The sequence below is a fragment of the Lepus europaeus genome, chromosome 13 (assembly GCF_033115175.1).
Source record: "Lepus europaeus isolate LE1 chromosome 13, mLepTim1.pri, whole genome shotgun sequence".
Lineage (NCBI taxonomy): Eukaryota > Metazoa > Chordata > Mammalia > Lagomorpha > Leporidae > Lepus > Lepus europaeus.
The window spans coordinates 86204965-86229171 of record NC_084839.1 but is presented as its reverse complement, the minus strand read 5'-3'; the positions used below and the strand labels follow the sequence as shown (position 1 = coordinate 86229171).

The 24207-nt window shown below is 50.3% G+C and overlaps 1 protein-coding gene across 1 annotated transcript in view; it reads left to right on the top strand.

Moving 5' to 3' along the window:
- Nucleotides 1-18751, top strand: part of SNRNP200 (small nuclear ribonucleoprotein U5 subunit 200) — a 34222-nt gene extending 15471 nt beyond the window's left edge. Inside the window, exons 17-45 of the mRNA XM_062209880.1 lie at nucleotides 549-698; nucleotides 943-1053; nucleotides 1529-1660; nucleotides 3824-4012; nucleotides 4347-4544; nucleotides 4926-5078; nucleotides 5189-5269; nucleotides 5558-5641; nucleotides 6314-6420; nucleotides 6749-6867; nucleotides 7139-7293; nucleotides 7404-7593; nucleotides 7773-7946; nucleotides 9781-9941; nucleotides 10219-10446; nucleotides 10776-10967; nucleotides 11063-11241; nucleotides 11425-11576; nucleotides 12432-12540; nucleotides 14406-14514; nucleotides 14875-15064; nucleotides 15159-15323; nucleotides 15533-15654; nucleotides 15900-16043; nucleotides 16123-16299; nucleotides 16544-16704; nucleotides 16807-16888; nucleotides 18169-18261; nucleotides 18358-18751. Coding sequence (XP_062065864.1) covers nucleotides 549-698; nucleotides 943-1053; nucleotides 1529-1660; nucleotides 3824-4012; nucleotides 4347-4544; nucleotides 4926-5078; nucleotides 5189-5269; nucleotides 5558-5641; nucleotides 6314-6420; nucleotides 6749-6867; nucleotides 7139-7293; nucleotides 7404-7593; nucleotides 7773-7946; nucleotides 9781-9941; nucleotides 10219-10446; nucleotides 10776-10967; nucleotides 11063-11241; nucleotides 11425-11576; nucleotides 12432-12540; nucleotides 14406-14514; nucleotides 14875-15064; nucleotides 15159-15323; nucleotides 15533-15654; nucleotides 15900-16043; nucleotides 16123-16299; nucleotides 16544-16704; nucleotides 16807-16888; nucleotides 18169-18261; nucleotides 18358-18501 — 4251 coding nt within the window. The 3' untranslated portion in view covers nucleotides 18502-18751. The remainder of the gene's footprint in view (nucleotides 1-548; nucleotides 699-942; nucleotides 1054-1528; nucleotides 1661-3823; nucleotides 4013-4346; nucleotides 4545-4925; nucleotides 5079-5188; nucleotides 5270-5557; nucleotides 5642-6313; nucleotides 6421-6748; nucleotides 6868-7138; nucleotides 7294-7403; nucleotides 7594-7772; nucleotides 7947-9780; nucleotides 9942-10218; nucleotides 10447-10775; nucleotides 10968-11062; nucleotides 11242-11424; nucleotides 11577-12431; nucleotides 12541-14405; nucleotides 14515-14874; nucleotides 15065-15158; nucleotides 15324-15532; nucleotides 15655-15899; nucleotides 16044-16122; nucleotides 16300-16543; nucleotides 16705-16806; nucleotides 16889-18168; nucleotides 18262-18357) is intronic.
- Nucleotides 18752-24207: the final 5456 nt, after the last annotated feature.

The window sequence follows — 24207 nt, the reverse complement described above, 5'->3', positions numbered from 1 at the left end:
CCAGGCCATTAGCAGGGAGCTGGATCAGAAATAGAGCAGCCGGGACTGGAACCGGCACCCATTTGGGATGCTGGGATTGCAGGCGCAGCTTTACCTGCTATGCTACAATGCCACCAAATAGAGAAGTCATCCTGGCACTAAATACTAGGACTATATTTCATATGATATTTGACTAGTCTCAAACTTACTTCCTAAGCCCTTTTATCAATGATACAGAATTTTAGCTGTTATTTTGCAGAAACATATTCATGTGGCTTAGACTTGTTAGGTACCTTAACACAAATTCTGAATTGAGATTCCTGAATTTGCTCTCTAGTATGTTTCTGTTCAAGATAGAGTGTTAGGCTTATTTTAGTTTCCCAGCTCTAGGACTCTGTCACTGTGCCTGGGGGTTCATTCCCTTTGGTTCTTGCCAGCCCTACTTAGGCTTCTGCCCATTGTTTCCCCTACCAAGGCTGTGGCTTCTGGTTATAATGGTGTAGACTCTGCTCCATGCTGCTGGTGCTGAAGCTTTTGACTGTAGGAAATTGGTTTTGGTTTCTTTTTAGGTACTGGTGTTTGTCCACTCCCGGAAGGAGACCGGAAAGACAGCCAGAGCCATCCGAGACATGTGCTTAGAGAAGGACACTCTGGGGCTGTTTCTCAGAGAGGGCTCAGCCTCCACGGAAGTCCTTAGAACAGAAGCTGAGCAGTGTAAGGTGAGTAGGGGCCGGCCTGGTTCTCTCATTTCTCCCTCGTAACTGGCTCCTTCTGAGGTTAGTCCTGGCTCCTTTAGAACTGCCGCGTCAAGGCTGTTGTTTTCCATTACTTAGGTGAACGTTGATTGGATATGGTTACGTGCGATGGGGTATGAGGGACAGCATCATATGTGACACTATTTCCTTGGTCCTTGGGAGAGTCGCACAGGAAGACTCACCTCATTCTCTGTTCTTTCTTGCACAGAACCTGGAGCTGAAGGATCTGCTGCCCTATGGCTTTGCTATTCATCACGCAGGCATGACCAGAGTTGACCGAACACTCGTGGAGGATCTTTTTGCTGATAAACATATTCAGGTGAGGGCGAGCAAAGCTCTTGGGGAGCAGGTGATGCAGACTTTGTGCCCTAAGTCTGTTCCTGGTCCAGTTAGCCCATTCAGAAGGTTGTGCTGAGTACCATAAATAAAACTTCATGTCCCCTCTCCTTGCACTTCCCACACTGCCTCATAAGGTCAGGACCCTGTTTGTTCCCTCTTTCAGGGTATCTTGTATCTTAGTGTTAGTCTTAAGTGATTAATGTAAGTCCGTACTTTTGACTCTTGGGTACCTCTGGAACCTTGAAAAGTTAGTTCTCGAATAGATAAGAAACGCTTTCCTCTTGATTCTGGTGTCAGAAGGGTAAATCCTGACCCCCACACCCCATCCTTCAGTCCTGGCCCCATCCCCACCAGTCCTGTTAAAAGCTCTGAAGCAAGTTTCCTGGAGAAACCAGGGGGACCAACCCTCGGGTGCCCACATCTGTTTGCCTTAGTACTTTGCCTTGCTTTTGTAGGTTTTAGTTTCCACAGCAACTCTGGCTTGGGGTGTGAATCTTCCCGCACATACAGTCATCATCAAAGGAACCCAGGTGTACAGTCCAGAGAAGGGGCGCTGGACGGAACTGGGAGCACTGGACATTCTGCAGGTACCGCGCCTTTGGGTTTATCCTCAGTGGGGAGAAGTGTCGTGTGCTTGAATTGCCAGGATGATGGAGGCACAGCAGTTCAAAGGCCAAGTTCTGTGATGTAGAATCCCTGAATCAAAACCAGAAGAAGTTTGTTTGTTCCTTAAAAAAGTTAATTTTATTTATTTGAAAGGCAGAGTGATAGAGGAAGACAGGGGAAGAGATCCTCCACCTACTGGTTCACTCCCTAAATGGCTGCGATGGCAGGGTGAAGCCGGGAGCCAGGACCTCCATCTGGCACTACCACAGGGGTAGCAGGGGCTGTGTACTTGGATCATCTTCCACTGCTTTCTCGGGCACATCATCTGGGAGCTGGATTGGAGGTAGAGCAGCTGAGACTCAAACTGGTGCTGCAGTATGGAGTGCCAGCCCTTCAAATGGCAGCTTAACTCACTGCACCACAATGCCAGCCATAAGAGTTCTCTGTTTTTATTATTTTTTTTTTAAAGGAATAATTATTTATTTAAAAGGCACATTGACAGAGACCTTTCATTTGCTATTAAACTTTTCATGTGCCCTCAACAGCCAGGGCTTTTCGAGCTGCAGCCAGGAGCCAAAAACTCCACTTTGGTCTCCCTTGTGGATGGCAGGGGCCCAAGCACTTCAGCCACCATGGGTTGCCTCCCAGGTACATTAGCAGGAAGCTGGAATAGTGTGGAGTAGCTAGGACAGGAGTCAGCATTCTTTTTTTTAAAAGATTTATTTTATTTATTTGAGTTACAGAGAGAGAGAGAGGTCTTTTTTTTTTTTTTTTCTTGACAGGCAGAGTGGATAGAGAGAGAGAGACAGAGAGAAAGGTCTTCCTTTGCCGTTGGTTCACCCTCCAATGGCCACTGTGGCCGGTGTGCTGCGGCCGGCGCACCGCGCTGATCCAAAGGCCGGAGCCAGGTGCTTCTCCTGGTCTCCCATGGGGTGCAGGGCCCAAGCACTTGGGCCATCCTCCACTGCACTCCCTGGCCACAGCAGAGAGCTGGCTTGGAAGAGGGGCAGCCGGGACAGAATCTGGCGCCCTGACCGGGACTAGAACCTGGTATGCCAGTGCCGCAAGGCGGAGGATTAGCCTGTTGAGCCACGGCGCTGGCTGAGAGGTCTTCTATTCACTGGCTCACCCCCCAAATGGCGTCAACGGCTGGAGCTGAGCTGATCCAGAGCCAGGAGCTTCTGGGTCTCCCACAGGGGTGCAGGGGCTAAAGCACTTGGGCCATCCTCCACTGCTTTTCCAGGTATATTAGCAGGGAGCTAGATCAGAAGTAGAGCAGATGGAACTTGAACCAGTACCCACATGGGATGCCAGTGCTACAGGCCAGGGCTTTAATTCACCGCGCCACAGCGCCTGCCCCCATGAGTCAGCATTCTGATACGGGATGTGGGTGTTGTAGGTGGTAGCTTAACCCACTGTGCCACAATGCCTCTCCCTTTTTTTGGCAGGCAGAGTGGATAGAGAGAGACAGAGAGAAAGGTCTTCCTTTTGCCGTTGGTTCACCCACCAATGGCCGCTGCGGACGGTGCATCATGCTGATCCGAAGCCAGGAGCCAGGCGCTTCTCCCAGTCTCCCATGCGGGTGCAGGGCCCAAGCACTTGGGCCATCCTCCATGCCTTCCCGGGCCATAGCAGAGAGCTGGCCTGGAAGAGGGGCAACTGGGATAGAATCCGGCGCCCCAACCGGGACTAGAGCCCGGTGTGCCGGCGCTGCAAGGTGGAGGATTAGCCTGTTAAGCCACGGCGCTGGCCTCCTCTCCCTTTTAAAGTTTTTATTTCATTGAGAGGCAGAGAGAGACAGAGCTCACATCCATTGTTCACTCCCCAGATGCCCACTGCAGCTCTTAACAAGAGCCACAGACTGGAGCTAGGAACTCAATCCAGGTTTCCGGTAGGCGTGGCAAGAACCGATTACTTGAGCCATATCTGCTGCTTCCTGAGGTCTGCATTATCAGGAAGCTGGATCAGGAGTGAAGCCACATATCCAACCTGGGCGTTCCAGTGTGGGATGTGGGCGTCTTAACAGCTAGGGCAAGCATCTTCAGCACCCCCACGCCACCCCTTATTTTTAATTTATTTAATTGTGAGACACTAAAACAGAATCTGTCTTGCTTTAGCATTCTTGGTTCTTGTCTCTGACTTAGATGCTGGGACGTGCTGGACGACCCCAATATGACACCAAGGGTGAAGGCATACTCATCACGTCTCATGGCGAGCTGCAGTACTACCTGTCCCTCCTCAATCAGCAGCTTCCTATCGAGAGTCAGATGGTATCAAAGCTGCCGGATATGCTCAATGCAGAAATCGTGCTGGGAAATGTCCAGAATGCAAAGGTAGGAGAGCGCCCTTGGTGCTTCTAAATGCCTCCGGGAGACTGCGGTGCTGGGGGTGGATGTGCGTTATCATGTGCTTCAGGGCAGCAGTATCCAGGGCCTTCCACTGCCTGCCCCCCATCTTCTTCAGCGTAAGCGTCTCAGGTTTGTGACAGACAGTTCTGTTGTTACCAAGATCTTAGAAAGGACTCTTGTCAGTTAATAGTGACATATTCTAAGTGTTCAGAAAGTGCTATACAACTTCATAGTTGAGAATCTCTAAGCAATCCATGGGAGCGTTTCATTTGGACATCAGGAGTTGTCTATGGTAAGAACCGCAAGCTGTCTCTTATAGGATGCAGTGAACTGGCTGGGCTACGCCTACCTGTACATCCGAATGCTCCGATCTCCTACTCTCTATGGCATCTCTCACGATGACCTTAAGGGAGATCCCCTGCTGGACCAGCGCCGACTAGATCTGGTTCACACTGCTGCCTTGATGCTGGACAAAAACAACCTGGTCAAGTATGATAAGAAGACAGGCAACTTCCAGGTGAGTGGGGTGAGGGTTTTGAGAAGAAGGTCTCAGCAAAAGATGCAGGGTTTTCACATGCCCTCTCTGAGTTCTGCCTGGCAATGATGGGATTGGATTGTAACCTTTGAAACTAGGGACTTCTAAAATATGGCTTTTCCCATAACTTGAGTTAGGTAGATAATTCAGCTATCTTGTTTATATGACATCAGTTCTGTATAGGTCAGTTTATCATGCCGTCTTCATGTTCCTGGGCCAGGCACTTGTACTGCCAAGAGTTCATCCATTTAGAACAGTTCATCCAATTAGAACAGTTACCTTTAAGACACTAACCTGCTGTCCACAGTTGGAGCTTGGAGTTCATTAATCATTGGTGTTTAATCAAGTCTCCCTTGTCTCCAGGTGACAGAACTGGGCCGGATAGCAAGCCACTATTACATTACCAATGATACAGTGCAGACCTACAACCAGTTGCTAAAACCTACGCTGAGTGAGATTGAACTTTTCAGAGTCTTCTCATTGTCTTCAGAGTTCAAGAACATCACCGTGCGAGAGGTGAGCCTGTGCAGCGTGCTGGAATGGGGAGTTGGGATTCACTGACAAGGGGCTTGGTTTCTCTCCTTGGCCACTTGGCTGTTCCTTGACCAGTTTGCTCCTTGTGGTAGGAGGAGAAGCTGGAGCTTCAGAAGTTGTTGGAGAGGGTGCCCATTCCTGTAAAGGAAAGCATTGAGGAGCCCAGTGCCAAGGTGAGCCCATCTGCTCTTTGCTTGGGATAAGGATCAGGATATAAGGATCAGTTTGCATAATCTCCCAAAAGTTGAACCTTGAATTTGAGCTTGTGTCTGTTAACCGACTCAGTTCTCCCAGTTTTTGCATCCTTCTCAAATTTTTTTATATGCAGTAACAGTTATTTCTTGTCTGTACATCAAGAGTTGTAGAAGATCTGACCTGGCATGGAGCCAGAACTGAAAAGTAATTTACTGTCATGGCTTATTTGTGATTGGCCTCCTGCTGGCCTCATTGCTTCTTTCCAGATCAATGTGCTTCTCCAAGCCTTCATCTCACAGCTGAAGCTGGAGGGCTTTGCTCTGATGGCTGACATGGTGTATGTTACCCAGGTGAGGGCAGAATTGTGCTGAGGCTGCGAGAAGGGGGCAAACATTTTCGATCATTTGTGTGCTGTGGGTGATGTGGAGAAAGGAAGCCAGGCGCTAGTGAGTTAGAAGGAATGCTTTGCTTTGCCTGGGTTGACTAGTTGGTTAATGCACATGTGGTATAGCTGCTCTGTTGTACTAATCCTGAGCATGTGGGGCAGGTTAGGTTCTCAGAGGGAACTCTGGGAGACTGTGTCTGCCTTCAAAAAGACAGTAATCCATAGGATACAATGTCCACTTGCAACAGGGAAGGGATTTCCCACTGTGGCTGTAGAGCTTATAAATCAAACAAAAAAGGTTTCTTAGCTATCCTTTGTCTTTACCATTAAGGGTAGGTCACCAGTACCTTCACTTACATTGGAATCCTGAATGCTAAGTAAGTCAGAAGCCTTAAAATCACGCAGTGCATGTGAGATTAAAATGTGCTATGACTTTGAGCTGCACTTTTCTAACTGGTCTGCATTCAACAAGCATCTACCTTCTAGAAAGGTGACTAGAAAGTGACTCCAGAGGGGCGAGTTTCTGGGCTGGTGTGAGTGATTGCATCAGAGCTGAAAGTGGTTAAACCATGGGTAGAGTAGCTTCACAAGGCCCAGGGATGATGGAGACCTAACTGTGGGAATCTTCTTTCCCCAGTCGGCTGGCCGGTTGATGCGAGCGATTTTTGAAATTGTCCTGAACCGAGGTTGGGCACAGCTTACGGACAAGACTTTGAACCTCTGCAAGATGATTGACAAGCGCATGTAAGGGCCCAGTAAGCCTGAGGCTGATCACTGTTGGGGTCCCAGACTGAATGCATTGGAGTGCATCTGATCTCTAGTCCTGATACTTAGAGGGTGACGTGAACCCTGGTGAAAGTTAAGGAGAAGGAAAACCCTCTGGGGGGCTGGGTGTAGTGGGGACGGCGGTCACTGTTGACTCTCAGGTCTCACTGCTGTCACAGTTTCCAGTGTCTTTCTCTAGTGAGAAAGTATCTTGTGAGGTTGGGGCTAACCTGTTGGAAATGACAATGAGGGCAATTTGCTATGGTCCTACAGAAGGGACCAACAGCTTTGTCACCTTCCTGGACAGGTGGCAGTCGATGTGTCCTCTGCGCCAGTTCCGGAAACTCCCCGAGGAAGTAGTGAAGAAGATTGAGAAGAAAAACTTTCCCTTTGAGCGTCTGTATGATCTGAATCATAATGAGATAGGTGTGTGAGAAGCTCTCATCCTCTGGTCCTCACAGCCCGGGCTTCTTTCTTAGCCTTCACTCTCTAGTTCCTGGGGCTTGTGCCAATGACCTGTGTTCATTTCCCACATCCCCTTGAACTACAGGCCAGCTCTTGGTCTTGGGACTTTGAATCCTTGGGCTCCACAGAGTAAAGGGGGTGAGCCTACCCTTTTCCCACAGTGGTCTTCAGCCTAGTTTATAGATAGGCTACTATGGCTGGGTTGCAGCCCCTATTTCTCATTTCTTCCTAGGTGAGCTTATCCGCATGCCGAAGATGGGGAAGACCATCCACAAATATGTCCACCTGTTTCCCAAATTGGAGTTGTCAGTGCACTTGCAGCCCATCACACGTTCCACCCTGAAAGTGGAGCTGACCATCACACCGGATTTCCAGTGGGATGAAAAAGTAAGGCTTTGCTGGGAGGGGGCAGAGGGGCAGGAGATGGTGAGGGAGCTGGACCCGAGGTGCTGAGGTCCCACACAGGCTCATGTCCTTTTACCTGTTTGTGCTGGCAGGTCCACGGTTCGTCAGAGGCATTCTGGATTCTGGTGGAGGATGTGGACAGTGAGGTGATCCTGCACCATGAGTATTTTCTACTCAAGGCCAAGTATGCCCAGGACGAGCATCTCATTACGTTCTTCGTGCCTGTCTTTGAACCGCTGCCCCCTCAGTACTTCATCCGGGTGGTGTCTGACCGCTGGCTCTGTGAGTGTCCCCTAGGAACAGGCCCTCTGAGGACAAGAGGAGGTCTTGGACTTTGTGGCGGGCTTGCCCTTGTTTGAGAGCAATGCATGTGCTGTCAAGGGTTTCTGCTTCACAGGGGCGCTGGAGGGCTGTTGGGGAAAGACAGAATGCTTACTCTCCTTGCTCTTTCTTCCTGGCAGCTTGTGAGACGCAGCTGCCTGTGTCCTTCAGGCACCTGATCCTGCCAGAGAAGTATCCTCCTCCCACCGAGCTGTTGGACCTGCAGCCCTTGCCCGTGTCTGCTCTCAGAAACAGTGCCTTTGAGAGCCTTTACCAGGATAAATTTCCCTTCTTCAATCCCATCCAGACCCAAGGTGAGTGTTCTCATTCCCAGATAGTGGGTCCCCTTGAAGGCCTTTTTTCTTTTTCTTTTCTTTCTTTTCTTTTTTTTTTTTTTTAAATTAAAAAAATTACTTGAGTGATAGAGAAACAGTTAGCATCTACTGGTTCACACCCAGATGCTTCCAACAGGTGGGGCTAGGCCAGGGTTGAAGGCAGGAGCTGAGAGCACAATACAGGCCTCCCCTGTAGGGTACAGGAATCCAGGTACTGGAGTCAGCAGCTCGGAGTTGATCCCAGGCACCCTGGTGTGGGATGTGGGCATGTTGTCATCTAGGCTAAGCTCCCACTCCCCTCAGAGGCATTTGAAGAGTACCTGGAAGCAGTGTGTTCTGCAGCAGGCAGGGAACCAGGCGTTTCAAGTTCTTGGTAGACTTGGCAACCCAGCAGCCTGTCAGGGACCACTAGGACCCTCTGTTTCCTGAAAACTCCTTGGCCCCTGTTGGATTTGCATTGCCACTCTGCATGGAGACTGAGGTGAGAGGAACAAGGCCTTTCCATGTGTACTGTCATTTCTTAGGCTTAGGGTGTTAGATCCTGCCCCTGATGTTCAAGTACTGCACTAGGGCATGTGGCGTTGATGGAGGCTTCCTCTATCATGAGTAACAGTGCGTTCACACAGCATGCTCTGTGCTCTGAGTACTTGGCTGAGTACAGCACCATTGTTTTCTCTGTTAGTCCTTCTACCTGTCCTTTGAGGGGTTTACCATCTGAGCTTCAGCCATTGGGGTCCCATTTTATAAATGAGGAAATAGGCGTGAACAGGTACCCCAAATAAACCAGCTAATACATAATGCAACTTTGAAAGGCAGAGTCATAGAGAGGCAGAGAGAGAGAAAGAGGTATTCCATCGAGAGAGAGAGAGATGTTTCATCTGCCAGTTCACTCCCCAGAAAGCCACAATGGCTGAAGCTGGACCAATCCAAAGCCAGGAGCCAGGAGCTTCTGGATCTCCTATGTGGGTGCAGGGGCCAAGGACTTGGGCCATCTTCCACTGCTGTCCCAGGCCATAGCAGAGAGTTGGCTCAGAGATGGAGCAACCAGGACTTGAACTGGCACCCACATGGGATGCTAGTACTTCAGGCAGCAACTTCACCTACTACGCCACAGTGCCTGGCCCCTTATTTTTTCTTTCTTTTTTTAAAGATTTTTTTGTTTATTTGAAAGAGTTACAGAGAAGCAGAAGCAGAGAGAGAGAGAGAGAGAGAGAGAGAGAGAGGTCTTCCATCCACTGGTTCACTCCCCAAATGCCTGCAATGGTTGGAGCTGGGTCGATCCAAAGCCAGGATCCAGGAGCTTCCTCCAGGTCTCCCACGTGCGTGCAGGGGCCCGAGGACTTGGGCCATCTTCCACTGCTTTCCCAGGGCATAAGAGAGAGCTGAATGGGAAGTGGAGCAGCTGGGACTCAAACCAGCACCCACACGGGATGTCAGCACTGCAGGCAATGGCTTTACCTGCTATGCCACAGTGCCAGCCCCTTAATTTAGCCTTGATGCTAGGGCGTAGTCTTCGCTTCCATGTTAGACTGTTGCAGGAAATACATGATAGTATTAAAGGCACAGAAGAAGCTAGACCATTCCCTTTATTCTGCATCCTAGTCCCTGAGAAGCAAAGAAAGATGCTTGGCTTCTTTTTGCTTTGGCTGTCCCACAAATCTCCAGGGGCCTTGAAGGTTTCAGAGGACACAGCGGGCTGAGCCTGCCTTGGAGGCACCTGTGCCATCAGCCCTTTGCTGCACTCTACAGCTGACTGACCTCGTCCCAGTCTCTCCTCTCCTGCTACTCACACTACTTCTCTGTCGACCTCCAGTGTTCAACACTGTGTACAACAGTGACGACAACGTGTTCGTGGGGGCCCCCACGGGCAGCGGGAAGACCATCTGTGCGGAGTTTGCCATCCTGCGGATGCTGCTGCAGAACTCGGAGGGGCGCTGCGTCTACATTACCCCCATGGAGGCCCTGGCAGAACAGGTGTGTGATGGGGTGCTCTGGCAGGTGTGCTTCCCCAGAAGCCATGTCATCTGGTTCCGCACCAAGGTTTTCTAGCCCTCATATAATTAGGGTGATTTCCAGAGTTTACGTTCTAAAGAGAGCCTGCCCCGCACTTCAAGGCTGGTCTGGGATAGGAGAGCTGCGTGAGCGCTGCAGAGCAAGCCTCTCTGCTTAGCTTCAGGCATACTTTGTAGTAAGTTGGAAGACGTCTGGTATGACCTAATGTTCTTCTGCCCTCCTGCACCCTGCTCTCCAGGTGTACATGGACTGGTATGAGAAGTTTCAGGACAGGCTCAACAAGAAAGTGGTGCTGCTGACAGGGGAGACCAGCACGGACCTGAAGCTGCTGGGCAAAGGCAACATCATCATCAGCACCCCTGAGAAATGGGACATCCTCTCCCGGCGCTGGAAGCAGCGCAAGAACGTCCAGAACATCCACCTCTTCGTGGTGGATGAGGTCCACCTGATCGGGGGAGAGAATGGGGTAGGCCTGGGCCTCACGCTGCAGCCGGGGCTGGGACTGATTGGGTGCACTGGGCCCTGTATTTGTATCCGAGGCTGGAGACTAAGGATTCTGCCTGCTGCCTCCTTCCAAACGGCTGATGATGTGAGATTTCTTTGTAGAGCTCTTGGAAACCAGCATGGCTTAGTGAATATCGGCTCCTGTGGAGAAGGCAGGAGGCAGGAGAGCCCCTAGTTAGAAGGAAGACTTAGGAGATCACTTTGAGGCTGTTGGGTGATTTATTGAAGGGCACTAGGGGCAGAGTTTGGGGAACCTGGGTCTGGAGTGACACTCTGCTCCCTCTTTTTCAGCCTGTCTTAGAAGTTATCTGCTCCCGTATGCGCTACATCTCCTCCCAGATCGAGCGGCCTATTCGCATTGTGGCACTTAGCTCCTCGCTCTCGAATGCTAAGGACGTGGCCCACTGGCTGGGCTGCAGTGCCACCTCCACCTTCAACTTCCACCCTAACGTGCGCCCTGTGCCGTTGGAACTGCACATCCAGGTAGGACCCACTCTCCCCATCCTCCGTGGCCTCAGATACCCCAGCTTACCCAGGTTTGGGAGCCTGTGTGTCTGGTTGTCTTCCTTGGTCTCCAGGGCTTCAACATCAGCCACACACAGACTCGCCTGCTGTCCATGGCCAAGCCTGTGTACCACGCTATCACCAAGCACTCCCCCAAGAAGCCTGTCATTGTCTTTGTGCCATCACGCAAGCAGACCCGCCTCACTGCAATCGACATCCTTACCACATGTGCAGCAGACATCCAGCGGCAGAGGTGGGCCCGGGCCTGGGGGAGGATGAGGGTGAGGTTGAGGGACGCTGGCCCACCCTGAAGGGTGCTCTGTTGATGAGGATCGGCGGTGGCCTCATCAGATTTGGGGCTAGGGCTGCTTGGCTGGTCAGGTATCCGCCTCAGAACAGAGCCACTCTGAGCTCAGACAGTGCTTACGCTACTCAGGTTCTTGCACTGCACGGAGAAGGATCTGATCCCGTACCTGGAGAAGCTAAGTGACAGCACACTCAAGGAAACACTGCTAAACGGGGTGGGCTACCTGCATGAGGGGCTCAGCCCCATGGAGCGACGCTTGGTGGAACAGCTCTTCAGTTCAGGTAAAAAAAAAAAAAAAAAAAAAAAAAAAAAAAAAAAAACTCATGGTGTGGAGTGAGATTGTGTCCAAGGCTCCTCCAGCTGGCATGTGTCAAACTTCAGGGTGTGGGTGATGTTTCCCCATAACACACTCGTTTTCGAAGTACTGTTGGGATTATTCCATCACCTTATTTGATCCTCTCAAGAACCTTGTTGTATAGGGGGGGCAAATATCCCTACTCTTTAGATGAGGAAACAGGCACATCTAAGGTGTTAAAGTCTAAGACTTTCAGCACTACTTGGTTTTCCTTGGATACCTGACTCCCTAAGGTGGGTGCATCTCAGACATTAATATGCAGTAGAGCTCTGATTGTCCCTTCAGTGGTCTCTTGATCACTGTCCCCTGCTTACCTGTGGCGTTTCACAGAGTGGTGGCACTTTGATACTGCCTGGTGGCCCTGCAGTGGCCCTGCCAGAATCACTTACTGTCCCTCTTCCACACTTGAGCCTGTCTAGCTCGGGGCATGCTCATGGTTAGTTCGATTTTGCTTGCTTGTGCTGAGTTAGCCTGTGGCTGAGTTGGTGTTAGTACTTGCCACTGACGGGGCCAGTCCTTGCCACTGTAGTATAAGCCTTGCTTTCCCTAGCCTTTGGATTCTGTGCAGGATAGCCTCATTTCCTCTGGGATGGTCCTTAGAGCAAGGCAGCAGTAGCAGGGAGTTAGCTTTCTCGTAGCGCTGTTAGGTCTCTGAGTCGTGTCGGACCTCAGTCCCCACCAGCCTAGCTCTGAGTTCTGAAACAGCTGCCTGTGCACGAGACAAATCCTGATTTGTCCAGAGAGCCCTGCCTTGAGTCTTCTCTTCCCCTCTGCTGCTCAGGGGCTATCCAGGTGGTGGTGGCTTCTCGGAGTCTCTGCTGGGGCATGAGTGTGGCTGCCCACCTGGTGATCATCATGGACACCCAGTACTACAATGGCAAGATCCATGCGTGAGTACGGTTGGGCTCTGCATAACAAACTTCCCTCCTGAAGTGACCTTAGTCTGCAGATGCAGAAATGAAGATACTATGAAGAAAAAGTATAAGGGAAATAAACACGCAGCAGAAATTCTACCACAGCCATGTGGGACTAGTTGCACATTTGGTTTTTAGTTATTTATTTATTTTTTTTTTTTAAGATTTATTTATTTACTTAAGAAGCAGAGTTACAGATAGAGAGGTCTTCTATCTGCTGGTTTACTCCCCAAATGGCCACAAGGGCTGGAGCTGGGCCTATCCGAAGCCGGGAGCTTCTTCGGGGTCTCCCACATGGGTGCGGGGTCCCAAGCACTTGGGCCATCTCTCAATGCTTTACCAGACCCCAGACCATTAGCAGGGAGCTGGTTCAGAAATGCAGCAGCCAGGACTTGAACCAGCACCTGTATGGAATGCTGGTGCCACAGGCAGAGGCTTAACCCACAATGCCACAGCGCTGACCCCAGGAAGTTAATTTTATTTAACAGTTTTGGAGGTTCACAGACCAAGATTGGGCAGCTCCTTTGGTCTGGCATCTGATGGGCATGAAGGGTGTACAGAGGAAGGTTTACAACTTTGGGGATTAAACATCTGTGAGTTGGATAGGCAGATCTTATTCAAAGCATAGCAAGCCAGGAGGAATGCTACAGGTTATGTTGTTAATCTGTGTTTTATAGGTTAGGAAGACTTCACAGACTTGGTCATGCCCACACACCTGTGTAGTGGCAAGTAGAAAGTTCAGTCTTCCAGCCGGCGCCGTGGCTCAATAGGCTAATCCTCTGCTTTGCGGCGCCAGCACACTGGGTTCTAGTCCCGGTCAGGGCGCCAGATTCTATCCCGGTTGCCCCTCTTCCAGGCCAGCTCTCTGCTATGGCCCGGGAGTGCAGTGGAGGATGGCCCAAGTCCTTGGGCCCTGCACCCGCATGGGAGACCAGGAGAAGCACCTGGCTCCTGCCTTCGGATTAGCGCGGTGCGCCGGCCACAGCGCCCATTGGAGGGTGAACCAATGGCAAAGGAAGACCTTTCTCTCTGTCTCTCTCTCACTGTCCACTCTGCCTGTCAAAAAAAAAAAAAAAAAAAAGCAAGTTCAGTCTTCCTTAGAAAATGTCTGAATAATTTAATCTTTTCTTTAAGATACAGATTATTTTATTGTATGGCTTCATTTTTAATGCCTGAATCTGCTGCTAGGTTTGGGTTTAAGTCAGGTAGCTTGATAACTCAGAAAATATACAGCTATTGTGTTTGGAAACCTTGACTTGCACACTTAATCCTTTAGTGGGGGAATATTTTGCTTTTTTTTTTTTTTTTTTTAAGATTTATTTCTTTTAAAGGTAGAGTTACAGAGAGGGAGAGACAGCTCTTCCATCCACTAGTTCATTCCCCAAGTGGCTACAGTGGTTAGATCTGAGCTGATCCAAAGCGGAGCTTCTTCCAGGTCTCCCAAGTGGTGCAGGGGCCCAAGCACTTGGGCCATCTGCAGCTGCTTTCCCAAACACATTAGCAGAGAGCTGGATTGGAAATGGAGTAGCTGGGACTCAAACCGGTTCCCATTTGGGATGCCAATGCCACAGGCAGCAACCTTACCCGCTACGCCACAGTGCCAGCCCCATATTTTGCTTTTTGACATTAGATAGGTTTGTAGCTTTGGTTCAAGCAACAAATACATGACTCTTACACTTAAAAACTGAAATATCAAATGAAACTTATTTCATCCATAAAAAGTTCATAAAGAGTCTTGCTATAATTTGACCACATGTCCCCATGTTTGCACTTTGATGTGGAAGGCAGGCAGGCTTCTGAGGAGTCCCCCGGTGATGCATCTCTTCCTCTCCCCATCACAGCTACGTGGATTACCCCATATATGACGTGCTTCAGATGGTGGGCCACGCCAACCGCCCTCTGCAGGACGATGAGGGCCGCTGTGTTATCATGTGTCAGGGCTCCAAAAAGGTCAGTGCTGGGCCTGGGCGACACCACCCTCACATGGATTTTGTCATAAGCCGCTCCGCCACATGGAACTCCGCTGCCTTTTAATTTGCTATTGCTGTTGCCACTCTCTGTTGAAGTCTTTGCCCACTGGATGGCGCCATCTTTCCTCACACACTGCTCACTGTTCTGCCCATGTGACTTAGTGTGTCCCATTCCTGCTGCAGAGTATAGCCAGCAGTGCCACATTTTGGACGTGTTTCTCTTGTTTTTTGTATTACTCGTGTGTCTACACAAGAAGTGTTCTCTACTGACTTGCCTGAGGCCCTTCTCTGTGACCATGTTGTCACTGACTTCATTACTACGTCCCCTCCCCCAATCCAGGATTTCTTCAAGAAGTTCTTATACGAGCCATTGCCAGTGGAGTCTCACCTGGACCACTGTATGCACGACCACTTCAATGCGGAGATTGTCACTAAGACCATCGAGAACAAGCAGGATGCTGTGGACTACCTCACCTGGACCTTCCTGTACCGCCGCATGACGCAGAACCCCAATTACTACAACCTGCAGGGTCAGTGGAGCCTGGGTCAGACGCGTGCTGTGCTGGTTTTCCCAGCCCTGCTGGGCTTCTCCTGAGCCTCCCGCCTTGCCTCTGACCTGCACAGGCATCTCCCATCGTCACTTGTCTGACCACTTGTCAGAACTGGTGGAACAGACCCTGAGCGACCTGGAGCAGTCCAAGTGCATCAGCATCGAGGATGAGATGGACGTGGCGCCGCTGAACCTGGGCATGATCGCCGCCTACTACTACATCAACTACACCACCATTGGTGAGGGGCCTTGGCTGCTGGGGTCTGAGTCCGTGGGAGCCTTCTCCTGCCTGAGGGTTTGGAGCCTGCTGGGAGAAGAGATGTCAGGGCTCCCTGTGTGTCACAGGGGTGGTGTCGCAGGAGAGCGCAGCCCTGGCAGGAAACCCTCCCCTCCCTGCCCCTTTTCTGCCTGCTTTCGTCTTTTCCCAAATTGCCTCTTTCTCTGTCAGAGCTCTTCAGCATGTCCCTGAATGCCAAGACCAAGGTGCGAGGGCTTATCGAGATCATCTCCAATGCAGCAGAGTATGAGAACATTCCCATCCGGCACCACGAGGACAACCTCCTGCGGCAGGTGAGGATGTGGGCTCTAGGAGAGCACCTTCGGAAGTCAGACTTGGCCGGTGTGCTCAGACCACACACCCCTCTCTATGGCCCCCCACCTCTATGTCACTCCCACATGACTCCATCCACCATCTTCCTCCCACGTACTTCTGGGTATTGGGAGTTTATGGGCCCGGGCCACATGATGTTTTTGGCCTGAGCTGGTCTCACATCAGCAGCAGCTATTTTTTTTTTTTTTTCCTTCTCGTTTTCTAGTTGGCTCAGAAGGTTCCCCACAAGCTGAATAATCCTAAGTTCAATGATCCCCACGTCAAGACCAACCTGCTTCTGCAGGCTCACCTGTCGCGCATGCAGCTGAGTGCCGAGCTGCAGTCAGACACAGAGGAGATCCTCAGTAAGGTAGAGTGTGGGTGTGGAGTGGAGGCCTAGGAAGCTTGGGGCCAGCCCTGCCTGCTCTCACCATCCTGTCCCCATTCAGGCTATCAGGCTCATCCAGGCCTGTGTGGACGTCCTCTCCAGCAATGGGTGGCTCAGCCCTGCTCTGGCAGCCATGGAACTGGCCCAGATGGTCACCCAGGCCATGTGGTCCAAGGACTCGTACCTGAAGCAGCTGCCACACTTCACCTCAGAGCATATCAAACGTTGCACAGACAAGGTGAACTGGGTGGGGGACCAAGAGCCAAGTGTGCTGGACTGGGGATGGTTGCGGGGTGAGTCCTGGTCGGGGAGACCTCCAGATCTGACCCTCTGGGGGTGTCCATGTTGAGGTGTTTGAGGAGCTTCAGCGGCACCGCTTTAGATGACCTCCCAGCATGGGAAGTCGGTGAGCAGCTCCATGGGCCCTTGTCCTTTGCTCTTGGTCTGCATTCTCTTCGCTGACTTCTGAATACCCGATGCAGGGCGTGGAGAGTGTTTTCGACATCATGGAGATGGAGGATGAAGAACGAAATGCATTGCTTCAACTGACTGACAGCCAGATCGCTGATGTGGCCCGCTTCTGCAACCGCTACCCTAACATTGAGCTGTCTTACGAAGTGGTGGAGAAGGACAGCATCCGCAGGTGAGCCAGAGGGCCAGGCAGCCTGCCCGGGGTCCCTGCTGGGCACAGCATGACCGTGTGCCTTGCTGATGTGCTGCCCACCCCGCCCCCCTCCCCCAACAGTGGCGGACCAGTTGTGGTGCTGGTGCAGCTGGAGCGAGAGGAGGAAGTCACAGGCCCTGTTATCGCACCCCTCTTCCCACAGGTACGTCCTGGCAGCTGGCTTCCCCAGGCATTGACTTGAGGCCCTATCCACTGGCTAGGTCCTGGGGATGAGGGTGCAGTGTCACTGGGGGATAGGAATTCAAAGTGATAGTGAACTTACAGGCTCAGAATTAATCTTGGAGCCACGAGTTGTTTTCTCTATTTTCCTACATACCTTTTATAATTCAGATGATTGACAGTGTTCCATGCATCACTGCGCTGTGTTGTCAGTCTGTATGGTATGTGTGTATTCATTTGTCTTTCCATGTTTTTAGGACACTTGGGCTTTTCTGTTGGTATTTCTTTCACACTCTGTTTCACTCTGTGTAGAGACAGAGCTCCCTGCCACTGCTTCGCTCTAAACGCTCACCAAGGGCTGGTACTGAGCTGGGCTGAAGTGGGAGCATGATCCCGGTCTCCCCTGTGGATGGCAGGAACTGAGTCACTTGGGCCATCCCCTTTCCCCCACCTCTCCCCACCGTGTATTACTTGTGCGTATTAGCAGGAAGCTGGAATCAGGAACTGGAGCCCAGAACAAGTTCAGCAGGCTCTGAGGAAAGAGTGCTTTACACTGGGAGACTTAGGCTTTATGACTGGAGTGGCCAGCAGAGAGGCGAGGCTTCAGTGAAATGAGCCCTCTCAGGGCCTGCTTTGGCTCCTCGGCTGCAGGCTCACCCCATGGCAGGGATTTTTCTCATCAGGAACATAGGCCTTGTACTTAAACTCCCTGAGGAACTCGAAGCTGCCAGCACCTAGACTGTGTCTGTAACAGTACGATCTTGGGTTCAGTGGCAAGCGCTAAATAGAAGTACCTTGGGACAAGGGCCAACAAATGAGTTGTTCCATCTCCCAAAAGTTAGGGGGGCAGGCACATGCCTAGCAGTTAAGATGGCTGCATCCCGTGTTGGAGGGCCTGAGTTCAAGTCTTGGCTCTGCTCCTGGTTCTGGCTTCCTGCTAATGCACATCTTGGGACGCAGCAGTGGGCCTGGTAGTTGGGTCATGGAGACCTGGATCGGGTCCCCAGTCCCAGGCGTTTGGGGAGTGAACCAGTGCATAGGAGCTCTTATTTCTCTGCCTGTCAAATGAATAACAATAAAAAGTGTTTCACTGGGTCCATTTGAGACATGTAGTTTCAAAATTTTAGGTATATCAAATTGTGTTTCAGGAAGAAAGGAATTTGGAAAGCTTTGTCTGGTTTTTGTTATTCTGCTTTTGTAACCATTCTCACGGTCAGCTATAGCCATCAAGTTTTACAAATTCTTGGTTTTTGGTCCCTGCAGAAACGTGAAGAGGGCTGGTGGGTAGTGATCGGAGATGCCAAGTCCAACAGCCTCATCTCCATCAAGAGGCTGACCCTGCAGCAGAAGGCCAAGGTGAGTGCGCTGGCCCAGCGTTTGTTCTCAGGCAGGGCAGGGTGAGAACTCCTCCCCTGGGTTCATGTCTTCCTGATTTCTGCCTGCTCTCTCTAGGTGAAGCTGGACTTCGTGGCCCCCGCCACCGGGGCCCACAACTACACTTTGTACTTCATGAGTGACGCTTACATGGGCTGTGACCAGGAGTACAAATTCAGTGTGGATGTGAAAGAAGCCGAGACAGACAGCGACTCGGATTGAATCCCGAGGCGTCAAGGATAGTTGAACGTGAACTAGGAACCCAGTTGTAGGGATCTTGGCCATGGAGATCAGATCTGTGGGCCTGGCACTGTTTCAGCCCCCCCTCCCCCCCTTTTGTCTTTCACGAGCTCGCAGTCCACACTGTGGACCTGGTGTCTGCAGGTGTCACGTGAAGCTTAAACCGTGTACAGCGTTTGTAGGCATGTTCTTCCAGTTTGTCAGATGTTCTAATAAAATGACTTGGAGAAACCATTTGTCTTCATATTAGTCCATTCAGAAGATTCTTCTTCCATCCTGAGGCCTTGCCTCAGACATTTGTTATGTTAGCTACTGAACTTGCTTATAATCAGGCCCTTTGGGAACAAAACTGGGACTGTCACTTGTGCCCATCTCAGTCAGGAGGAGGAGATGGGTAGTGTCCCCTCCTAGAGGGAGGCAGCACAGAAGGGAGATGTGACCCATTCTTGGTAAACTGACTGTAATCTGCATCTTCAGATTTTCTTTCTAAATTCCTACCTTCTGTTCTTTATGAATAACTGCACAAAACCAAAGATGATTCTGAAGGGCAATTTCCCTAGGGTCCAAAGACCTCTTTCTGCAAAATATTAAGAAGCCCAAAGAACCTTTAGGTTATGCCTCTTGGTATTTATTAAGAATAAAAACACCTTAAATTAAAATAACTAGGGCTGGTGCTGTGGTGTAGCCCGTAAAGTTGCCTCCTGCAGTGCCAGCATCCCATTTGGGCACCAGTTCAAGATCCAGCTGCTCTACTTCCAATCCAGCTCTCTGCTATGGCCTGGGAAAGCAGTCTAAGATGGCCAAAGTGCTTGGGCCCATGCACCCACGTGGGAGAACTGGAAGAAGCTCCTGGTTTCTGGCTTCAGATTGGCCAGCTCCGGCTGTTGCAGCTATTTGGGGAGTAAACCAGTGGACAGAAGATCTCTCTGCCTCTGCCTCTGCTTCTTTGTAACTCTGCCTTTCAAATAAAAAAAAAAAAAAAAAATTGAAATAACTATTATTTCACTCATTAAAAGTTAACTTCATTTTAAAATAATATGTTAGCTTTTAAGATGGATTTATTTATTCATTTATTTAAAAGAGCAACAAAGAGGGAGACAGATCTTCCATCATTCTCCAAATGGCTACAAGAGCCAGGGCTGGGACAGGCCAAAGCCAGGAGCCCAGAACTTATCCTGGTCTTCTACATGGGTGGCAGGGTCCGTCTGCTGTCTTCCCAGGCACATTTGCAGGAAGCTGGATCAGAAGTGGAGTAGCTGGGACTTGAACTGGCACTCTAACCTGAGAGGTTGGCATTGAAGAGGTGACTTAATGCACTGTGTCACAAAACCAGCCACTATGTTTTATTTAAAAATGACTTCCAAAACAAACCCAGGGAGAAGTGTGGAATGTATGGTTTTGCAAATCTCTAAGGTCTGGCTTAATGACCATTGGAGTCTGAACTGGTTCTACAATCTTCTATGTGGTTTGAGGTGAGCTGGCTTTACAAAGACATAGAGCTGGAAAAGGGAGGCGTTGTTTTGTTTTTTAAGATTTATCTATTTGAAAGTCAAAGTTACACAGAGGAGAGAGAGAGGTCTTCCATCTGACGGTTTACTCCCCAACTGGCCATAACTGCCAGAGCTGCACCGATCTGGAGCCAGGAGCCAGAAGCCTCCTCTAGGTCTCCCACACGGGTGCAGGGGCCCAAGGACTTGGGCCATCTTCCACTGCTCTCCCAGGCCATAGCAGAGAGCTGGATCAGAAGTGGAGCAGCCAGGTCTCAAACTGGCACCCATATGGGATGCTGGCACCTCAGACCTGGGCGTTAACCTGCTGAGCCACAGTGCTGGCCCCGGAAGGAGTTTTAAAATTGTTCAGATAATTATGGCTATTCTTTTGATACTACATTAATATTCTTCAAATAGTAACTTTATTCAGAGTTACACAGAGAGAGGAGAGGCAGAGAGAGAGAGAAGGCTTTCTCAGGCCATAGCAGAGAGCTGGATCGGAAGAGGAGCAGCTGGGACTCGAACTGGTGCCCATATGGGATACCGGCACTTCAGGCCAGGGTGTTAACCCGCTGTGCCACAGCGCCAGCCCCCAAGGTAGAAGTTTCTTAAAGGCAATGTAGAATCTGAAACTTCACCCATTCTTTTTGTTTGTTTTTAAAGATCTATTTATTTGAGAGGCAGAGAGGAAGAGGAGAGACAAAGATGTTCCATCTGCTAGTTCACTTCCAAGATGGCCACAAAAGCCCATGGTGGGCCAGGCTGAAGCCAGGAGGTTTATTGTGGTCTCCCACATGGGTGCAGGGATCTGAGCATTTTGGCCATCTTCCACTGCTTTCCCAGGTGCATTAACAGGGAGCTGGATCAGAAGTGGAGCAGGTGGATTCCAACTGGAGCTCATATGGGGTGCCAGTATTGCAGGCAGTGGCTTAACCTGCTATGCCCCACCTGGCTTCTATTCAGTTCTGTTAAACCTCAGTGACTTTACTTTTTTTTTTTTTTTTTTTTAATAGATTTATTTGAAAGGCAGAGTCTTTAGGAGGGAAAGATCTTCTATCCATTGGTTCACTCCACTGTGCTGGGCCAGGCCAAAGCAAAGAGCCTGAAACTCCATCTAGGTCTCACATGGATGGCAGGGCCCAAGCAGTTAGGCCATCTTCCCCTGCTTTCCCAGGTGCATTAGTCAGGAGCTGGGTAAGAAGCAGGACAGCCAGGACTAGAACTGGCACCCACCCAGGATGCTGGTGTTGCCGGCCATGGCTTAACCTGCTATACCACGATGCTGGCCCTGTTTACACTTTGAGTGAATTTTACCCATGAATTGTAATGTCGTGCATTGGTCATTTGGAAAGTGTTGGATCATTGAAATACGCACTTCTACGAAACGTGTATATATTTCACCGCCAATAAAGCTCATGGTAGAAATACAAGTTTTCAGAAATGCAAATTTTTGCTTGAGAGCTTTTATCAGTTATTTACTGGGAAGTAAAAGATTTATTCCATTAATTTTTCAGAAAATGGTTAGCCAAATAGCCAAGTCTAAATACTGTAATTTGGGGCTGGTGCTGTGGCATAGCGGTTAAGGCCACCGTCTGCAGTGCCGGCATCCCATATGGGTGCTGGTTCAAGTCCCAGCTGCTCCACTTCTGATCCAGCTCCCTGCTGTGGCCTGGGAAAGCAGTGGAAGATGGCCCCAGTGCTTGGGCCCCTGTACCCGCTCCATTTGGGCAGTGCACCAGCAGATGGTAGATTCTTTCTCTCTCTGCCTCTCTTTAACTCCACCTTTCAAATAAATAAATAAATCTTTAAAAATAAATACCATAATTTGCTAGTTTCTTCAAGTAAAACTGGTGTGCCGTGAAGAACACAGCTCTTTGCCTAGTTCACTGTGCCATTGTCCAACTGCTTTCCTCAGCCACACTTCCACGTGCAGCAGTCCCATTTTCCCACAGAATGTCAGATTCCCAGGGGTTGACACTGCATTTTTACTGGTTCTGTGAGAACATGTCTCAGTGCGTGGCAGTGTCACGTGGTGTAGACAACTCCTAATAGTTTGGTGCCAACACTTGACCCCAGATTCCCCCTGAAAGGGTCTTGGGACTTTGAGAAACTGCTCTAGGTACTGCCCGAGACCTTTCTAAAATCCAAGGTCAGCATGATTTCTACCATATGAGAAACAGAAGACAGCAGCTCTGGGTCAGTGCTCACGTCCAGATCTTGGAAGTGCCTACTGGAGACAACCTGCTGCAGGCTGAAGAACCTGCTTACGGCAGTGTTTGCGACTTTTCCTGTTATCACTCCCCTTAGGAGCCTTGTTAGGTCTTTTTCCAAACTGCCCCGCCATGAAAGTGTAATGCCATTGACTACACTGCACTTAGGTCCTGGGGGGGTCTTTAAGAAGGCCACGAGTCAGTCTCCCAATATTTCTTCATTTTGGCCCACTGAAGAACCAATATGTCTACCTCTTTGAGAATGTATGGCCTTGGCCAATCATAACTCTCCTGTATTAGTGTTTTGTCACATTAACAAAATACTTGAGGTAGCTAACCATTCCTAAAGAAATGGAAGGGCCAGTGCTGTGGCTTAGCCGGTAAAGCCACTGCCTGCAGTGCTGGCATCCCATATGGATGCCGGTTCAAATCCCGGCTGCTCCACTTCCAATCTAGCTCTCTGCTATGGCCTTGGGAAAGCAGTAGAAGATGGCCCAAGTCCTTGGGCCCCTGCACCCATGTGGGAGACCCAGAATAAGCTCCTGGCTCCTGGCACTACAGCCATTGCGGCCAACTGGGGAGTGAACCAGCGGATGGAAGACTTCTCTCTCTCTCTCTCTGCCTCTCCTTCTCTCTCTGTATAACTCTGACTTTTAAATAAATAAATCAATCTAAAAAAAAAAAAAATGGAGCCAGCATGATGCCGGCATCCCATATGGGTGCCTGTTCCAGTGGGGACTCCTCCACTTCTGATCCAGTTCCCTGATAATGTGCTTAGGAAAGAAGCAGAAGATGGCCCAGGTGCTTGGGCCCCTGCACCCATGTGGGAGACCCAGAGGAAGCTCCTGGCTTCAGCCTGGGCTTTTGTGGCCATTTGGGGAGCAAACCAGCAGATGGAAGATCTCTAATTCTGCCTTTTTTTTTTTTTTTTTTTTTTTTTTTTGACAGGCAGAGTGGATAGTGAGAGAGAGACAGAGAGAAAGGTCTTCCTTTTGCCGTTGGTTCACCCTTCAATGGCCGCTGCGGCCGGCGCATCTCGCTGATCCAAAGCCAGGAGCCAGGTGCTTCTCCTGGTCTCCCATGCGGGTGCAGGGCCCAAGCACTTGGGCCATCCTCCACTGCCTTCCCGGGCCATAGCAGAGAGCTGGCCTGGAAGAGGGGCAACCGGGATAGAATCTGGTGCCCCAACCGGGACTAGAACCCGGTGTGCCGGCACCGCAAAGCGGAGGATTAGCCTATTAAGCCACGGTGCTGGCCTGCCTTTCAAATAAATAAAATAAATCTTCATAATTCAGGAGGTTCAAGGGTTTGCATCTGGCAATGGTCTTGATGGCAGAGTTCCAAAGTGGTGCAAGGCGGCACCGGCATCCCATGTGGGCGCCAGGTTCTAGTCCCAGTTGCTCCTTTTCTAGTCTAGCTTTCTGCTGTGGCCTGGGAAGGCAGTGGAGGATGGCCCAGGTGCTTAGGCCCTGCACCTGCATGGAAGACCAGGAAGAAGCACCTGGCTCCAGGTAGGTGCAGCTCCGGCCATGGCGGCCATTTAGGGAGAGAACCAATGGAAGGAAGACCTTTCTCTCTCTCTCTCTCTCTCTCTGTCAAAAAACAAAAAAACCCAAAGTGGTGCAAGGCTTCACCTAGTAAGAGAAAGGGGTCGTGTGTGTCTGCCTGGCCTCTGTTTCTACGAAGCCATTAGGATTAAATCATGGGGGGGGGGGGGGCGGTTGCTTCTCCTCACATGACCAGATCTAATCTTACCTCCCAAAGGCTCCACCTCTAAATACCACAATGAGATTAAGTGTCCACCCTCTTAACACCTCACATGAAACCTTCCCCCACCACTGGACCCTTAAGGGTCTTTCCCCATTTACTTTGTGGTATCCTCCATTGCCATCACAGCATAATGGTCCAGGATGTATGAGGGTTTCTAAGGAAAAGCAGAGGCTTCCTTTACTCTGAGCAAACCCAAATTAAGAAATATTTCCTTTAAC